General features: G+C 37.5%; 1 protein-coding gene across 1 annotated transcript; it reads left to right on the forward strand.

Annotated features, from left to right (window-relative positions):
- Positions 1-16,085: 16,085 nt before the first annotated feature.
- On the forward strand, positions 16,086-17,431 carry LOC145766377 (GPI-anchor transamidase component PIGU-like). Its single transcript, XM_082578077.1, has one exon. The coding sequence runs from the start codon at positions 16,124-16,126 to the stop codon at positions 17,429-17,431; it is 1,308 nt and encodes a 435-aa protein (XP_082434203.1). The 5' UTR covers positions 16,086-16,123.
- Positions 17,432-17,988: the final 557 nt, after the last annotated feature.

The raw sequence follows: 17,988 nt of genomic DNA on the forward strand, positions 1-17,988 counted from the left end.
TCAGAAAGCTACAAATAGTAACACGTAGCCTATATATATATAATTATACAATAAAAAAAACAATGAAAACTATCAATACTACAAAAAAGTGCTCAATGCTAAGCAAAAAAGCAAAGCAGAGCAAATTAAATCAAATATAGTAATTAATAACTATATTTGATTTAATTATACAATATACATGCTTATGTTGGTATGGTAGTTAATATATATGTAATATAACTATATACAAAAACAAGAGCTTGGTAGGCCTATATGGGCTCACAGCAAAGATTTTGGTTCAAAATTACCTTTATGGTAAAGCGTCTAGCTAGCAAGGTTCAGTGCGTGTTTAACCAAAATTTCTAAAACTGACTAGACAAAACCAATAAGGTTAGTTTTGACTTTTGAACTAAACTTTTTGCTGTGTGAGTTGTAGACTGCGGCTGAGGAGAATCATCATGCCTGCTTACTGCTTGGTGTACAACTACGATAACTTGGTACTTAGCAATAAACCCTGCTTAGCCTTTTTCATTTGAACATAATGTTGAAAAGAATAACTCAAATTCACAAGTAAATGTTCAGTAACACAAATAGTTGTCCTACTCCAATTTTTAGTCATCCACATTTTCATAAAGTTGGATCATTTCTTTAGCATCCTGTAGGCTACCTCACTGACTGCAGTAGCTGATGCAAAAAAACATTACCAGTAGGCTACCTTATCATTTTTGTGTTGCAGTGTGGACCATTTATCGAAGATCCCAGTGCCTTAATACCGTGCAAGCTCTGTACAAAGTTAAAAACCAAAAAAACCTAGATTTACCTAAATTTGAAATAAAAAAACTTAAAACCCAGATGTGGTCAAAAAAACCCAGATCTAGGTGGAAAAACCAATAGTCCGGCAGCCCGTGACGTTTTTGTAACATCATAAGGTACAAAAGGTTTGAGTGTTTTATCAACCTTGCCCCACTGTGGGATGTTCAGAAACCCACATCCGAGGTTTCACTGCTGGGGCGTTTGGGGGCTACGGCCCGGTGAAAAACCCATTTTGGGGGTCAAAAAACATCATAAGGTACAAGAACAAAACCTACGCCAGAGTTTATGCCTTCACTTGTAGACTTTGGAACAAGTCGATCTGGGTGCCCCAGGTGGGGCATTCCCGAATAAGGGGCCCTCAAAGTTGGGGCAAAATACGTAAAAATAACATCATAAGGTACAAAGATGGAACTTCTTTCATCAGTTGGGGCATGTTCCACTGAGTACGAAACAACTTTTCTTATGGCCCCAAGGTGGGGCTTAACCTTATTTTAGGGGTATTACCCCTAAAATTCACAAAATTAACATCATAAGATACATGGATGAAACCAAGTGTAGGTGATAGTACCTCACGTACGGATTTCAGAACATTCAAATTTGGTCGCCCCAGGTGGGGCATTCCCGAATAAGGGGCCCCCAAAGTGGGGGCAAAATACGTAAAAATAACATCATAAGGTACAAAGATGGAACTTGTATCATCAGTTAGGGCATGTTCCACTGAGTTCGAAACAAGTTTTCTTATGGCCCCAAGGTGGGGCTTAACCTTATTTTGGGGGTATAACCCCTAAAATTCACAAAATTAACATCATAAGATACATGGATGAAACCAAGTGTAGGTGATAGTACCTCACTTACGGATTTCAGAACATTCAAATTTGGTCGCCCCAGGTGGGGCATTCCCCAATAAGGAGTTCCTCAAAGTTGGATCAAAATACGTAGCCTACCGGTAAAAATAACATGATAAGGTGCAAAGATGGAACTTCTTTCATCAGTTGGGGCATGTTCCACTGAGTTTGAAACAACTTTTCTTATGACTCCAAGGTGGGGCTTAACCTCATTTTGGGGTATAACCCCTAAAATTCACAAAATTGACATCATAAGGCATAAAACCAAGTGTCTCTCGTGTATATTTCAAAACGTCTGCAAATATTTTGGAAAATCAACGAAGCATGTAAGATATAATATCTACACAGCATAACATTTGCTTATTAGGCTAAAATTTATCACTATGAAAATACATATTGTACGCAGGGGTGGATTGGCGGCTAATCATTAGCCTACTGGGAATTCGAGAACGTTCGCGGTTGGCCGGTCAGAGGGTCACTGTTCTGTTTTATGTACAAAAATTTTTTTTATTTGAAATATAATAGTCGTAGCGCTATATCCTTATTCTTTGTTTGAATAACACTGACAATGATTGAAGTTACAAATCGAAGCTTGCTATACAAATACGCACAATGTCTAACTTTATAGCCTACGTCATATTACCGGTGAAAGACTTTATCTAAAATGAAATAAATTGTTTGTGAAACGAGCATTTTTATGCTAAATCTATTTTGATAGAAGTGGACCGTTATTATTTTTAAATTCCCGGGCTAATTCAATTTGCTAATCCGCCCCTGATTGTACGTAGGCCTACCTACATTTAAGTTTCTCTCAGACTAAACACTGAACAGAAACAAATCACACTATGTGGTCTCACTTAAACAACTGAGAGGACTTCTCGAATAACATGTGACTTGTGCTGAAAGAAAATGGAAAAATTGCTCGCTACAAAATAACGAAACCTGGAACGGCGTGCGAAATAAACGTTACATATTTATACACTAGTAGAACGAAAAGATGCACATTAAACTATTTAAAAACGTATGCCCTGTTCATCAAATCAAAGGGCTTCTTGAAAAAGCATGCCTCCTGCATAATCTCTCTCGGGTAGGCTATGCACCATTGGCCCCGGTTTGCAGCCATGTGAAAAGATCAATTTTAACACTTTTTTCTATGTGGTTTCGTGAGTTCTGGTGGAAACCGTAAAATTAATACAAGTTCAAATCATACTCTATCCCCATGTTTACAAGAATAAAGGTAAAAAGTTGCTTATGTAGGCTATAGCCTACAGTTTATTTATGCTTGAGGTGGAGAAAGGCAAAACATCTATTCATTAAGGGTCTGCAGGTTCGTCGTCAGAAAAGTCGCATTCATCCGTTTCTGTTGTTTCATCATCTGATTCTGTTCCGTCTTGGTCCAAACCCTTCTCACTTTGCAGAACGTTGTCCAGCGTGGACGGAACTGGACCTCTTTGAAACCAAACCAGTGAATTCGCCATCTTCCAAACGCCAGCCGCTTTCAACTGGTTTCTGGAAAAAGCTTCCTTTTTCAGCAGCATGATTCCAAATGCCACAAATGTAATTCGCTCTGAGTATTTTCTGATAGAGCACAGTTTTGCACGGGGGAAAGTTGCTTCCATCTGAACCTTTCAGTCGTCGCAATGGATTGGAACCTTTCGATTTGTATGTCTCAATGAATTTTTTAAATCGTAATTCATTAACGCAATGACCACTTTTACATCCATACATCTGGCACACAAATTTTTCAATGCCTTTTTCAATGTTTTCATCAAGATTTTTCGAATAGGCTATCCCAAAGCAGCAAAGGTATGTTGAGCATGCACATTTTTCTCCAATATATTAAGGGGTCGAGCCTTCCCTTTACCCGAAAAAGCAGCTGTTTGATCACAGCCTGTAAAGCAATGAAAACCGGGAAGCGACCGAAGCATGTCTGGAGATAAAGTACTGCCAAGCTTTGATACATCAATATATCTCAGAGTGTTGTTTGCCTTTACACCAACTTCCATCCATATGTTACGTCTTTTTGTACAAACGACAAATTTCCCAACAATATAATCAGAACATTCGTGTCATTAGAGCGGACTACCACATTTTTCACATCGTGGCATGCGGTGACGATGTGGCACATTAGGCGCGTATCTGCTTCTTCGTGGTAGCATAACAAGGACTCCTCTTCACCACACAACATTTTTTCGCCATCTTTTCGATAAACATAACATTTTTCATCAAGTGTTGCATAAAAGAACCTTAAGTCGAGGAAGCTGGAATACTCATTTGATTTTCAAGAATTAACAAGAAAATGCACCAATGCTTGCTTGAAGTTGTCATTCCTCATTGCGGCTGCAAAATTAACAGGTCGTTTTATGGCCTCTCCTTCGATGACGTAGGCTATTGCTGATCGCCGAAGCCATGAATTGCTCGGCGATCTCGCTTGGCATCTTTCATGGACGGCGATACAGTTCTATCGAAAACAACGTGTATTGTTTTCCCACTGTGTCTGCACAATTTCTTCAAAGTCGTCTTTGCAACACCTCCGAACGTCATTGGCAAATCTCCAAGAGTGTGAAGAAGAAACATACCATCGATTTCGAGAGCCTTCAAAAGCATTGAATTTTGGCTTGATTTCATCGTTGCATCCATATGGCACAAAGACAGTGGTACTGGTGTGAGGGGGTAAGACAGCATCAATTCCACGTCTACCTTGTGATCTACTGCTAAACATAGAAGCCTTCCCATCAAATTGCGTTCCATTCTCAACTGATAAAATTTGCCTTCGCGGGTTATGCTTTTCACAACGGCAGCTTCAGAAGCAAAGTTGCAGATTTTGTTTCTACGTGTTGGCTTGTTGAAGGTGCTAGCGTCCTAGTGGCATTGATTTGTAAATTTCTTTCTATCCTCAGTTCCTTTTTGAAAAACATTCAAAAGAAAATTTGAAGTGACAGGAGCGACTGCTTTTCCTGTGCTAATATTGAATAGAAAGGATACATCGAAGCTTGCACTAAATGGATTAACTGTACTGCTTATTTTTTCGCATTAGTTTATCCAAATGTCTGCGGTCTCTATCGATGCTTGAAGGACGAAGGTCAAATGATGCTTTCTCTGCTGATGTCATCCCCAGATCTTCATAGAAGTTGTGAAGGATCGATCGGCGCATAAAGTGGGTAAGTGCCCATCTCCGTCTGGCACCAATTGAATTAGTGAAAAACGAAATCCCAGTGAGTCGATTGGCGGATTCTGCATTGATTGTTTGCTCCAAAGTTTGATCAACAGCACATCCACAGAAGTTTATTTGAGTTCTTTTTACGGACAAGATGCTTTGTTCAAACAGATCACTTATTCCAGGGCGAATTGCTTCCATTTTTAGCATGTTATCCTGCAGTCGCAAAATCCATCTTGCATAATTTGGTTGGTTGAAAATGAAGAACACGCTTGACATCTCTCCTATGCAGTGCACAAACAACTGATGATTTGCAGAATGAACACTCCGAGCAAAGAAGAGGTACGTCTTGACAAGTTTTAAGTATCCATACCAGCAGGCCTACTGGGCAGTCTTGCCATTTTCTTCTGTTTCGGTTTTTCTTGAAAATTCTTGGTAGGAACTCAAAAAGTCTTTAACATCGTCATCCATAAAGCCAATCGTTGACTGGGATGGACGAATACATAAACGACGCAGTTCTTCGTCTAGATTTTCAGGAGCAGGGCATTGTAACAAGAATTGATTAAAATGCAAGATTTCTAATGCTGTTCTATTCGTTTGCACCTATTGTAATGAGTACCACGCAGAAATTCGTTAAGGGATCCTTCGGCAAGAATACCAGCTTCTGTTAGGATGTATGGACCACCTGAACCATCCAAGTACTTACCCATAGCTTTAAAGAACGCCATGCAAATGTGGAAACCACCCAGTAATATGAACAAGCGGTCACATTTTGGACTTTCTTGCTCTTGAATGGTGACGGCATGTTTTGCAATGGCCAGCTCGTATGTAACACACAGGTACTCTTGCTACCATATGTACGTATGCTACTGTACACTACAGTCTTCAATCGGTGAAATATTAAATTATAGTTGCTTATTAGGGAATTATGACTTTCGCACCCGGTATCAGTCTTTGTGCTAGGAAAAATCCTCAGGTGAAGCAAAAAAATGTTGACGTTTTGCAAACACTTGTTTCCATCTAAATAGGATACAACCTTGAATTTGGGGTTGTATATCCTAAAATGAGGTTAAGCCCCACCTTGGAGCCACAAGAAAAGTTGTTTCAAACTCGATGGAACGCGTCCCAACTGATGATAAAAGTTCCATCTTTGTAGCCTACCTTGATGTTATTTTTACGTATTTTGTTCCAGCTTTGGGGCTCTTTATTCGGGAATGCCCCACCTGGGGCGACCAAATTTGAATGTTCTGAAATCCGTAAGTGAGGTACTATCACCTACACTTGGTTTCATCGATGTACCTTATGATGTTAATTTTGTGAATTTTAGGGGTTTTACCTCCAAAATAGGGTTGAGCCCCACCTTGGGGCCATAAGAAAACTTGTTTCAAACTCAGTGGAACATGCCCTAACTGATGATACAAGTTCCATCTTTGTACCTTATGATGTTATTTTTACGTATTTTGCCCCAACTTTGAGGCCCCCTTATTCGGGAATGCCCCACCTGGGGCGACCAAATTTGAATGTTCTGAAATCCGTAAGTGAGGTACTATCACCTACACTTGGTTTCATCCATGTATCTTATGATGTTAATTTTGTGAAATTTAGGGGTAATACCCCTAAAATGAGGTTAAGCCCCACCTTGGGGCCATAAGAAAAGTTGTTTCGTACTCAGTGGAACATGCCCCAACTGATGAAAGAAGTTCCATCTTTGTACCTTATGATGTTATTTTTACGTATTTTGCCCCAAGTTTGGGGGCCCCTTATTCGGGAATGCCCCACCTGGGGCACCCAGATCGACTTGTTCCAAAGTCTACAAGTGAAGGCATAAACTCTGGCGTAGGTTTTGTTCTTGTACCTTATGATGTTTTTTTGACCCCCAAAATGGGTTTTTCACCGGGCCGTAGCCCCCAAACGCCCCAGCAGTGAAACCTCGGATGTGGGTTTCTGAACATCCTACAGTGGGGCAAGGTTGATAAAACACTCAAACCTTTTGTACCTTATGATGTTACAAAAACGTCACGGGCTGCCGGACTACAAGGTCTGGCATCCTTGCCTGTTGGTCAAGTGGAAAAAATGATGACGTCACACATATTCGAATAGACTATTATGAAAGAGGAAGAGCGGGGTGGAAATGCACTGAAACACACCGGAAAGAAATTGTCTCCCATTTATTGATTTGTTGTTCAATTTCAACAAATTTGCTATCGTAGGAAAGCACAAGCATAGATCTAACTAAGTTAATACCAAGTACCAAAATACTACTAGCTCTATCTAGTGGTCACCTAAACTTGACCATCAAAACTTCAACCAAAACTTCACCAAAACTTCATTTTAAATCATAAACAATCTAAATCAAATCCAATTAAAAGAACATGTTACTGTGTATTGAAGTGTTAACTTTCATTTTTATATCTTATTCAATATGCGAGCAATCGTTGTTCGAAGACAGCCCCCCATCAACGAAGCTTTTGCCCAATGCATTTCAATGACGAATCGATCGTCTTTCAGTTCACGCCCTATGTGATCACGATAATTAATTGTCTCCCATTTATTCATTTCTTGCTCAATTTCAACAGATTTGCTATCGTTGAAAAGCAGAAGCATAGATCTAACCAACTAAGTTAATATCAAGTCCCAAAATACTTCTAGCTTCATCTAGTGGCCACCTAAACTTGACCAAATTCAAACCATTATCAAAAGTTTATTTGCAATGATAAAAACATTTTAACGACAACCAATTAAAAGAACATATTACTGTTTATTGAAGGGCTAACTTTCATTTTTATATCTTATTCAATATGCGAGCAATCGTTGTTCGAAGACAGCCCCCCAACGAAGCTTTTGCCCAATGCATTTCAATGGCGAATCGATCGTCTTTCAGTTCACGCCCTGCGTGTTCACGATAATTAATTGTCTCCCATTTATTCATTTCTTGCTCAATTGCAACAGATTTGCTATCGTTGAAAAGCACAGGCATAGATCTAACCAACTAAGTTAATATCAAGTACCAAAATACTACTAGCTCCATCTAGTGGCCACCTAAACTTGACCAAATGCAAACCATCACCAAAACTTCATTTTAAATGGTAAACAATCTAAATCAAATCCCATTAAAAGAACATGTCACTGTTTATTGAAGGGCTAACCTTCATTTTTATATCTTATTTAATATAGGAGCAATCGTTGTTCGAAGACAGCCCCCCAACGAAGCTTTTTCCCAATGCATTTCAATGGCGAATCGATCGTCTTTCAGTTCACGCCCTGCGTGTTCACGATAATTAATTGTCTCCCATTTGTTCATTTCTTGCTCAATTTCAACAGATTTGCTATCGTTGAAAAGCACAAGTATAGATCTAACCAACTAAGTTAATATCAAATCCCAAAATATTACTAGCTCTATCTAGTGGCCACCTAAACTTGACCAAATTCAAACCATTATCAAAAGTTTATTTGCAATGATAAAAACATTTAACGACAACCAATTAAAAGAACATATTACTGTTTATTGAAGTGTTAACTTTCATTTTTATATCTTATTTAATATGCGAGCAATCGTTGTTCGAAGACAGCCCCCCAACGAAGCTTTTGCCCAATGCATTTCAATGGCGAATCGATCGTCTTTCAGTTCACGCCCTGCGTGTTCACGATAATTAATTGTCTCCCATTTATTCATTTCTTGCTCAATTTCAACAGATTTACTATCGTTGAAAAGTACAGGCATAGATCTAACCAACTAAGTTAATATCAAGTCCCAAAATACTACTAGCTCCATCTAGTGGCCACCTAAACTTGACCAAATTCAAACCATCACCAAAACTTCATTTTAAATGATAAACAATCTAAATCAAATCCCATTAAAAGAACATGTCACTGTTTATTGAAGGGCTAACCTTCATTTTTATATCTTATTTATTATATGAGCAATCGTTGTTCGAAGACAGCCCCCCAACGAAGCTTTTGCCCAATGCATTTCAATGGCGAATCGATCGTCTTTCAGTTCACGCCCTGCTTGTTCACGATAATTAATTGTCTCCCATTTATTCATTTCTTGCTCAATTTCAACAGATTTGCTATCGTTGAAAAGCACAAGTATAGATCTAACCAACTAAGTTAATATCTAGTCCCAAAATGAACTAAAGCAATTTTATTGCAAAGTTTAGTCATTGTTTCATAACATGAAATCAAAACAGTGATGACTGTAGGCTAATATTCTTTATCGTTTTTTTTCATCATTAAAAAGTGTCAGACAACTGTCCCATAGGTTGCTTACATACATGATCAATGGGACAAGAGTCTATGTGCCAGGGGACACTTTGCTAAATACATCAATTGATTGTCAAGGGTATGATGGAATGAAAGAGACTCAAGAGAAGAAGCAGAACTTGTTTTCTTGGTTTTCATCAATAAATAGACCCGCTTTTCTTTTCAGACATGATAAAATAAGACACTTTAAAGGTTCAATGAATTGAAATCTAAAAAGGTATATACTTTTGCCATGATCTATAGCAAAGTCTAGTGTAATAAGGCTTTTCAAGATTGTACAAAAATAAAGCAGTAGCTCTTATCTACATCCCTAGCGAAAAATACTTTTTAAGTGAAAAAAATTCCTTTCAGCCTTAAAATAACCTAAGAATATGTCCCAAAATTGATTGCTTGCACAGTCCCATTGGTCATTCAACCACCAGTTTGTGTTTAGCTTGTCTGAAGACATATCACAGTACAATGTGTACTTTTCTGTTGTGATAGCATCAGACCCAACCATATGGCTTAAACTGTCATGCCAAGTCCCACTTGATACAACTTATTCATAGTGTAGAAACTGTTAACAACAGTTAACCATTTAAAGCAGTGGTTCTCAACGTGGGCGGTACCGCCCCCCAGGGGGCGTTTTTGATTTTGCAGGGGGGCGGTATGATCACTTCGGATTAAGGGGGCGTTTTGATTACTAGGGTGCATTTTGGTTTAACCCATCTACCGCCCAGCGTAACGATTTTGTCAAAGAACACGTATCTACGTGGTAGCATTTCCTACCTCATACCTGGTGGAAAAGGAATTCATGTTGTTCTGCTACATACCAAACAGCGAATCCCACTTGACATATCCATATGGGTGATCTTCGAATGTTTCTCACTGGCTTTACACCGGATGTAAAGAAACTGACACTTTCTCACCAAGCCCAAGGTTCACACTGACTACCAGTAGGCCTATACTATTTTCATGCTCGCAAACATATATTGCTTTTCATCAAATATAGTTACTAGTCTCTAAAACCCTTACAGCCTGTTTCACCCTAAAAGGGGATCATCAAAAGGTCCTTATTCTAATAGAAATATAATTCTATTTGAATAAGGACCTTCTGATGATCCCCTTTTTAGGGTAAAACAGGCTGTAAGGGTTTTAGAGACTGGTAACTATATTTGAGATAATTATATCGCTCTGCTTGTCTTTTTGCTTGGCATTGAGCACTTTTTGTAGAATAAATAATATTTAGCCTATTGTTTTATATTCGCTTTTCATAATTAATCGTTTTTGTTGGGGGCGGTAAAATTTTGCCAGTTCATAAAGGGGGCTTTGGGCCAAAAAAGGTTGAGAAACACTGATTTAAAGTTACTTTGGGAGCAGAAAAAACAATCAACTGACCTCGCCACTTAATTGCACAGCTCCTTTTCAAAAAGCACGATGGCTCATGTCAAAAGAATTATGCATCCATTAAAAATAAATTTACCAATTTAACATGTTTATGTTATTTCTATTTGGAAACCATTGCAGCAAGCATTTTACGCTGAAATTTATTTAAAGTTGCTTTCGTATGTTTTTAGATCTTGGATATCGCCACCAAACGGTCAACCATCACCATCATTATGTTTCGGCCACAGGGGTTCATACGAACCACATTGAAAACCTGTGGTTGAATTGTAAACGGAAATTTAAAAGAATGGGTGGCACCACAAGACACATGATACCTGGGTATCTTGATGAATTTATGTGGCGACATCAGTTTCCACGGGGACGACATTTTCCGGAAGTTCTCCGCGCCATAAGGGAGTCCTACCCATTACTGTAGCCGCCACATCGTCCATTTGCCAAAAAACAGCCCTTTTCAGGGCTACCGAATGATAAAAAAGAGTTGCTGCCCACATACTTTGTGATGTTTATTCTATTACAAACAAACTAGGCTAACAAAAGTGCAATGTCGCATGAAACAAAATTATTTTTTTAACTTAATAAAAGTTACGTTTGTAACATGATTTTTGTGTGTCAACGTTTAAGGTTTGGACCTATGAATCATTTTGTTTACACACACGGATGCCTTTGGGAAAATGACTTCATGTGGTTATGAAAGAACACGAGAATGCAAGCCCAAGTCATTTCATTACGGTTTCGTTACTTACCTTTGATCCATATTTAAGCCTAGGTTTATTCGGCTTAGCCTATGTGTTGTGAAAAAATTATTTGGCTAAGCATTGAACAAAACATAAGTATCCGCACCCACTGTATCGCTGGTTGTTGTTTCTTTTTAATATTTGCAGAAGTTTCTCCATCCAAATAGGAACAATTTTCTGGTTCCTGCACTTGGAGCTGACATCACTTGCTTCCTCAACCGAACTTTTCCAGTTGATGTCGACTGCGGGCCGAGTGACAAGAATTCTTCCACGACCTCACAAAAGATCAATATTCTACACCGCTCTAGAGCACACATCGCTTTCCTATTTATCAGTGTTTGTTACATTACTTGATTCGGACAAGCCATTACACCACCAATTAGGCTATTTGTGTGCCTGATCCTAATCCTTTCTATGACTTTAGCATTTTTTCAATATAAATGGGAGACAATTAATTATCGTGAACACGCAATGCGAATCCAAAAAGACGATCGATTCGTCATTGAAATGCATTGTGCAAAAGCTTCGTTGGGAGGCTGTCTTCGAACAACGATTGCTCATATATTCAATGAGGTATAAAAATAAAATTTAGCGCTTCAATAAACAGTAACATATTCTTTTAAATGGTTGTCGTTTAATGTTTTTATCATTGCAAATAAATTTCTGATAATGGTTTGAATTTGGTCAAGTTTAGGTGGCCACCAGATAGAGTTAGTAGTATTTTGGGACTTGATATTAACTTAGTTGGTTAGATCTATGCTTGTGCTTTTCAACGGTAGCAAATCTGTTGAAATTGAGCAAGAAATGAATAAATGGGAGACAATTAATTATCGTGAATAAGCAGGGCGTGAACTGAAAGACGATCGATTCGCCATTGAAATGCATTGGGAAAAAGCTTCGTTGGGGGGATGTCTTCGAACAACGATTGCTCATATATTAAATAAGATATAAAAATGAAGGTTAGCCCTTCAATAAACAGTGACATGTTCTTTTAATTGGATTTGATTTAGATTGTTTATCATTTAAAATGAAGTTTTGGTGATGGTTTGAATTTGGTCAAGTTTAGGTGGCCACTAGATAGAGCTAGTAGTTTTTTGGGACTTGATATTAACTTAGTTGGTTAGATATATGCTTGTGCTTTTCAACGATAGCAAATCTGTTGAAATTGAGCAAGAAATGAATAAATGGGAGACAATTAATTATCGTGAACAAGCAGGGCGTGAACTGAAAGACGATCGATTCGCCATTGAAATGCATTGGGAAAAAGCTTCGTTGGGGGGCTGTCTTCGAACAACGATTGCTCATATATTAAATAAGATATAAAAATGAAGGTTAGCCCTTCAATAAACAGTGACATGTTCTTTCAATTGGATTTGATTTAGATTGTTTATCATTTAAAATGAAGTTTTGGTGATGGTTTGAATTTGGTCAAGTTTAGGTGGCCACTAGATAGAGCTAGTAGTTTTTTGGGACTTGATATTAACTTAGTTGGTTAGATCTATGCTTGTGCTTTTCAACGATAGCAAATCTGTTGAAATTGAGCAAGAAATGAATAAATGGGAGACAATTAATTATCGTGAACACGCAGGGCGTGAACTGAAAGACGATCGATTCGCCATTGAAATGCATTGGGCAAAAGCTTCGTTGGGGGGCTGTCTTCGAACAACGATTGCTCGCATATTAAATAAGATATAAAAATGAAAGTTAACACTTCAATAAACAGTAATATGTTCTTTTAATTGGTTGTCGTTAAATGTTTTTATCATTGCAAATAAACTTTTGATAATGGTTTGAATTTGGTCAAGTTTAGGTGGCCACTAGATGGAGCTAGTAGTATTTTGGGACTTGATATTAACTTAGTTAGTTAGATATATGCTTGTGCTTTTCAACGATAGCAAATCTGTTGAAATTGAGCAAGAAATGAACAAATGGGAGACAATTAATTATCGTGAACAAGCAGGGCGTGAACTGAAAGACGATCGATTCGCCATTGAAATGCATTGGGAAAAAGCTTCGTTGGGGGGCTGTCTTCGAACAACGATTGCTCCTATATTAAATAAGATATAAAAATGAAGGTTAGCCCTTCAATAAACAGTGACATGTTCTTTTAATTGGATTTGATTTAGATTGTTTATCATTTAAAATGAAGTTTTGGTGATGGTTTGCATTTGGTCAAGTTTAGGTGGCCACTAGATGGAGCTAGTAGTATTTTGGGACTTGATATTAACTTAGTTGGTTAGATCTATGCCTGTGCTTTTCAACGATAGCAAATCTGTTGCAATTGAGCAAGAAATGAATAAATGGGAGACAATTAGTTATCGTGAACACGCAGGGCGTGAACTGAAAGACGATCGATTCGCCATTGAAATGCATTGGGCAAAAGCTTCGTTGGGGGGCTGTCTTCGAACAACGATTGCTCGCATATTGAATAAGATATAAAAATGAAAGTTAGCCCTTCAATAAACAGTAACATGTTCTTTTAATTGGATTTGATTTAGATTGTTTATGATTTAAAATGAAGTTTTGGTGAAGTTTTGGTTGAAGTTTTGATGGTCAAGTTTAGGTGACCACTAGATGGAGCTAGTAGTATTTTGGGACTTGGTATTAACTTAGTTGGTTAGATCTATGCTTGTGCTTTCCTACGATAGCAAATTTGTTGAAATTGAACAACAAATCAATAAATGGGAGACAATTTCTTTCCGGTGTGTTTCAGTGCATTTCCACCCCGCTCTTCCTCTTTCATAATAGTCTATTCCAATATGTGTGACGTCATCATTTTTTCCGGTTGACCATTAGGGCGTCTTGTGCAAGAGCACCCACTTTTCTGCTTTGAGTTGTTACAAATTCTCCCAACTCTTTTGAGGATTTTTGGTGTGCAGTACAGCTGCAGCATGTGGGGTTGCATTGAATCCTTTGTTCCGGAATCTTTCGAATAGTTCAATGCCTGGAGATCTTGACGTTTCGACTTACAGGGCTTCCCACACATGAGAAAGTATAACTTCTCCAATATGTTTTCTGCATGCTAGGCAGAGAAGTGGTTTGTCTAGCTTTATTTGAAAAAAAATGCATGCAGCAGAGAGATGGCTTGAAAAAAGTTTTTGGGTGTTGTTGTTTTAAATTTTTCTTTTTTTTTAAGGCCATTTCTCTGCTGCATGCATTTCTCTCTGCTGTCCATCGAGCAAGGTGGATGGGAAAGCAGCTCTATTGCTATGAGATAGTAATGCTGCAAGACTTTCTACCGCAAGGAATCATTTCCAAGTCACAAATACAAAACATAGAGTGATTTGTTGACCTTTGCAGTTTTGTATTAATTTAATGGATGGTGGTTCAACTGTCCAATTGCTGCATCAGCACCCCGAGAAGATTTGCAACTGGTAAGTGACATCAAAAGCTATGCTGCAGTAGACAAAATTATCAGTCTTGCTGCTTTAAAAGCTTTAGGTAGGCACACATGGTATGTAACTGGGGAGCTGATCCCCTTAGTTCTATGAGACAAACAAGTCACTATTGATGAAAAAAAAGCTTTGGCTGGAACTCTGCTGCGTTTAAATGCAAGTTTCCATGGCCAGGTTACAAACAGGTTTGGTAATGGATACGATAAGCCAGAGCTGCCAGACATTGTTAATGGTTGGTAACTCATTGTCATTGTGCTCCTATGCAAATGCCAGCAGCAAAATGTTATTTGAACTTTTGCACATTTCAACAACTTTTCTTGTCAAACACCCAAAAAAGTGGGAAATAGATGATGGCTATGCTTCTGCTAATGGTATCATAAGTGCACTCAGAGTCTGTAATGATTCAGCAGAGAGAGGGGTAAAAGTGGTATCCGACTTTCTTCATGTAGCAAAACGAGAAAAAAATCTGCAAAACTATATTCAAGTGGTGGAGGAGAATTGAAGAAAGATACCAAATCTTAGAAAACGTCGTTTATCAACACAATGAAGATGCACAACTGCCTTTGCGGAAATTGTGTTTACTAAGACTCACATTGCCTGTTTGGATTTATTGATATAGTACATGCATGCATGCAGTTTCTTTATAATTGAATAAATTTTGTTGTGCATAAACCATGAAATTGTATTCTTCAGAAGCACAGCTCAAGAAATGCAACAATATTGCCTTTTCACAGGAAAATAGTTCAAAATTAGAACTACCGCCCTCTAGTGGTAATATTTTGCAAAAATATTGCTAAAATCAAATTCCTTACCCATTAAAATGGGGGGGTGCATGCAAGTTCCATAACAATATGATGAGTAGTTTTCAAGATATTTTAACTTTTCTTTTTACCACTAGGGGCAGTATTGTGCAAAAAATGAGTGACAAAACTTGAATATTTTAGGATATACTTATCCCATTTCTCCAATTTTTTTTTTAAACAATTCAGAACATCATAGAGCATCTTTTAAATGCACCCCCAATATTGCAAAACTTATACACTGCCCTCTAGTGGCAAAATACATGAAAAATTTCAAAAAGTGGGCCTCAAAATGGCCTCGGCGGTAGAGGTAAACGTCGATGAAAATTTATGAAACTTCATATTTGTGATCTACTGAGCTAAACACAGTACCACAAAAAAGGTAAGCAAAATCCGAGAGGGTCGGGGCGCCTGCAACACCCTACTCCACATATTTTCTGCAGTTTTTAAAAGTTTTCTTTTGTTGTACTGGTATCATAGATGCTTGTATCTGTGCTTGTATGCATCATTGACTATGGTACGGTACTTACTTATGATAGGTTCAGGTGGTTATAATAAGATAGAGAGAAGGTAAAACATACCTTGCAGTTTTGTAAGCATCAAGTTGCTATCAGCTGACTAACCTCAGTGGTAACACGTATTACAGGCTTATTGTTAAAAAGTTATATTGACATTGCTTGCATTTGCCATTCAAATGGAAAAAAGTATGAAGAGCAAACAAGTGGATAGTGTGGATCAACTACATGGAACAATGAGTCTGAACATTTTGTTTTCTTTGCTCCTTGGTGTAGTTTTAAGAGGATGGTTGATTTTTGTCCCTCAAATCAAATTATTTATTTCATCATTACCAGAAGTGTCTACACCAGTAACATCATGGAATAGAGTGATTGAGGGTTTATCTTTAATGAAAAGTGGAAAATCAATACATGACGGAGATTCATATCATGGCAGTGTTATGACGCTTTTGTTTGCAAACTATCTGCAAAGTTGTTCAAAAGTAGTTGAAAATGCTATTTTCATTCTTTGTGATGTTATATCTGGTATTGCTTTGTATCAGTTTTCAAAAAAATTTTTAGAAGAAGAATTGAAAGACCAGCTCAACAATTTAACAACATTTGCCGGTGACATTAAGTCTATTTTATTAAACAAGAAACAAGTTGATAAACTTCCTATGGTGATATTTGGTTTGTACTTAATTAATCCATTTACAATATCCACATGTATTTCTAAATCAACATTAACATTTACCAACATGTTTATATCATTGTTTTTTCATGAAGCTGTCAATGGTAATGTTTTAACAATGTCATTGTTTTTAGCAGTGTCTACTTATGAATCTTTCTACCCCGTTATGCTCATTATTCCTGCTGTGTTTTGTCTTCACAGATATCAAAAATCAGATATGTCACTCTCTACATGTGCTCTCTTAACAATGTTCTGCAGCTTGTTCTGGCTATTCATATTATTTTTTGTTGCATATTTGCAAGAAAATTCTTTTCAATCATTGTTTCAACATTTTAAGTTTTTGTTGACTGTTCCTGACCAAACCCCTAATGTGGGACTTTTCTGGTATTTCTTCACAGAGATTTTTAATCACTTTCATTCATTTTTTTTGTTTGTGTTCCAACTGAATGTGTTTGTTTTTGCAATTCCGTTGTCTATAAAACTGCGTTCGCACCCGATTCATTTGGCATTTATAATGATTGGAACAATCTGTATCTTAAAATCTTACCCATCGTTTGGTGACACTGGTTTGTGGCTTTCAATGTTGCCGTTGTGGGCTCACACGTTCCGCTATTTACGCATTCATGTGGTGTCCTCTGTCATGTTAATCACAACATCCATTTTATGTCCTGTTATGTGGCACATGTGGATATATGCTAGATCAGCAAATGCTAACTTCTTTTTTGCTGCTACATTAGCATATAGCACAGCTCAAGTTTTAACGTTAACAGATGTTACTTTGTCGTATTTGAAGTGGCATTATCACTTGAAAAATGGTCTTGAGCCACTTGTACCTGGTTCTAATGAAAAAGCACTCATAAGGCTACAAATGTAGGTTTACACTTGAGACTAAGTGTGAGAATCTAAGCAATTAAAACAAATGTTTGAATAAAATGCTAGACTTTTTCCAGGAGGAATACTTACATGTTATTTTGCTTGTGTGGGTCAAAGTACAGTTTTTCAATGTTATAAAATATACATTCAATTTTATCATTCAGATTTTATTGGTGAACTGATAGAAAAAAATAAATTTATGGCAAGCAAAGGGTGAATTTATGAATTCTGTACTATATCAAACAACCACTATTTTATAATAGAAGGAACAAGCTTCCCTTGTTGTACTCGTATTGGTCAATATTAACACAAACTGTGTTTTTTTGGTTGAGTGGACACAAAATGACTGTTTTCATATTGGGACCAAGCAGTGAGAAAAATTGACTTTTATGCCAATTACTGCTCTCTTTCGTTGTAAAAATCATATAAAAATGTGTCATAAAGTGAAATTTCATTATCCCCACATTTACATATGTTAATTGGGACTGTGCTTTTTGTGTTTTAGAGCAGGGGTTTCTGTTACATTGTTGGGGTATATATTCTTTTTTTGTAAAGTAG

The sequence above is a fragment of the Aplidium turbinatum genome, chromosome 3 (genome assembly GCF_918807975.1).
Source record: "Aplidium turbinatum chromosome 3, kaAplTurb1.1, whole genome shotgun sequence".
Taxonomy (NCBI): domain Eukaryota; kingdom Metazoa; phylum Chordata; class Ascidiacea; order Aplousobranchia; family Polyclinidae; genus Aplidium; species Aplidium turbinatum.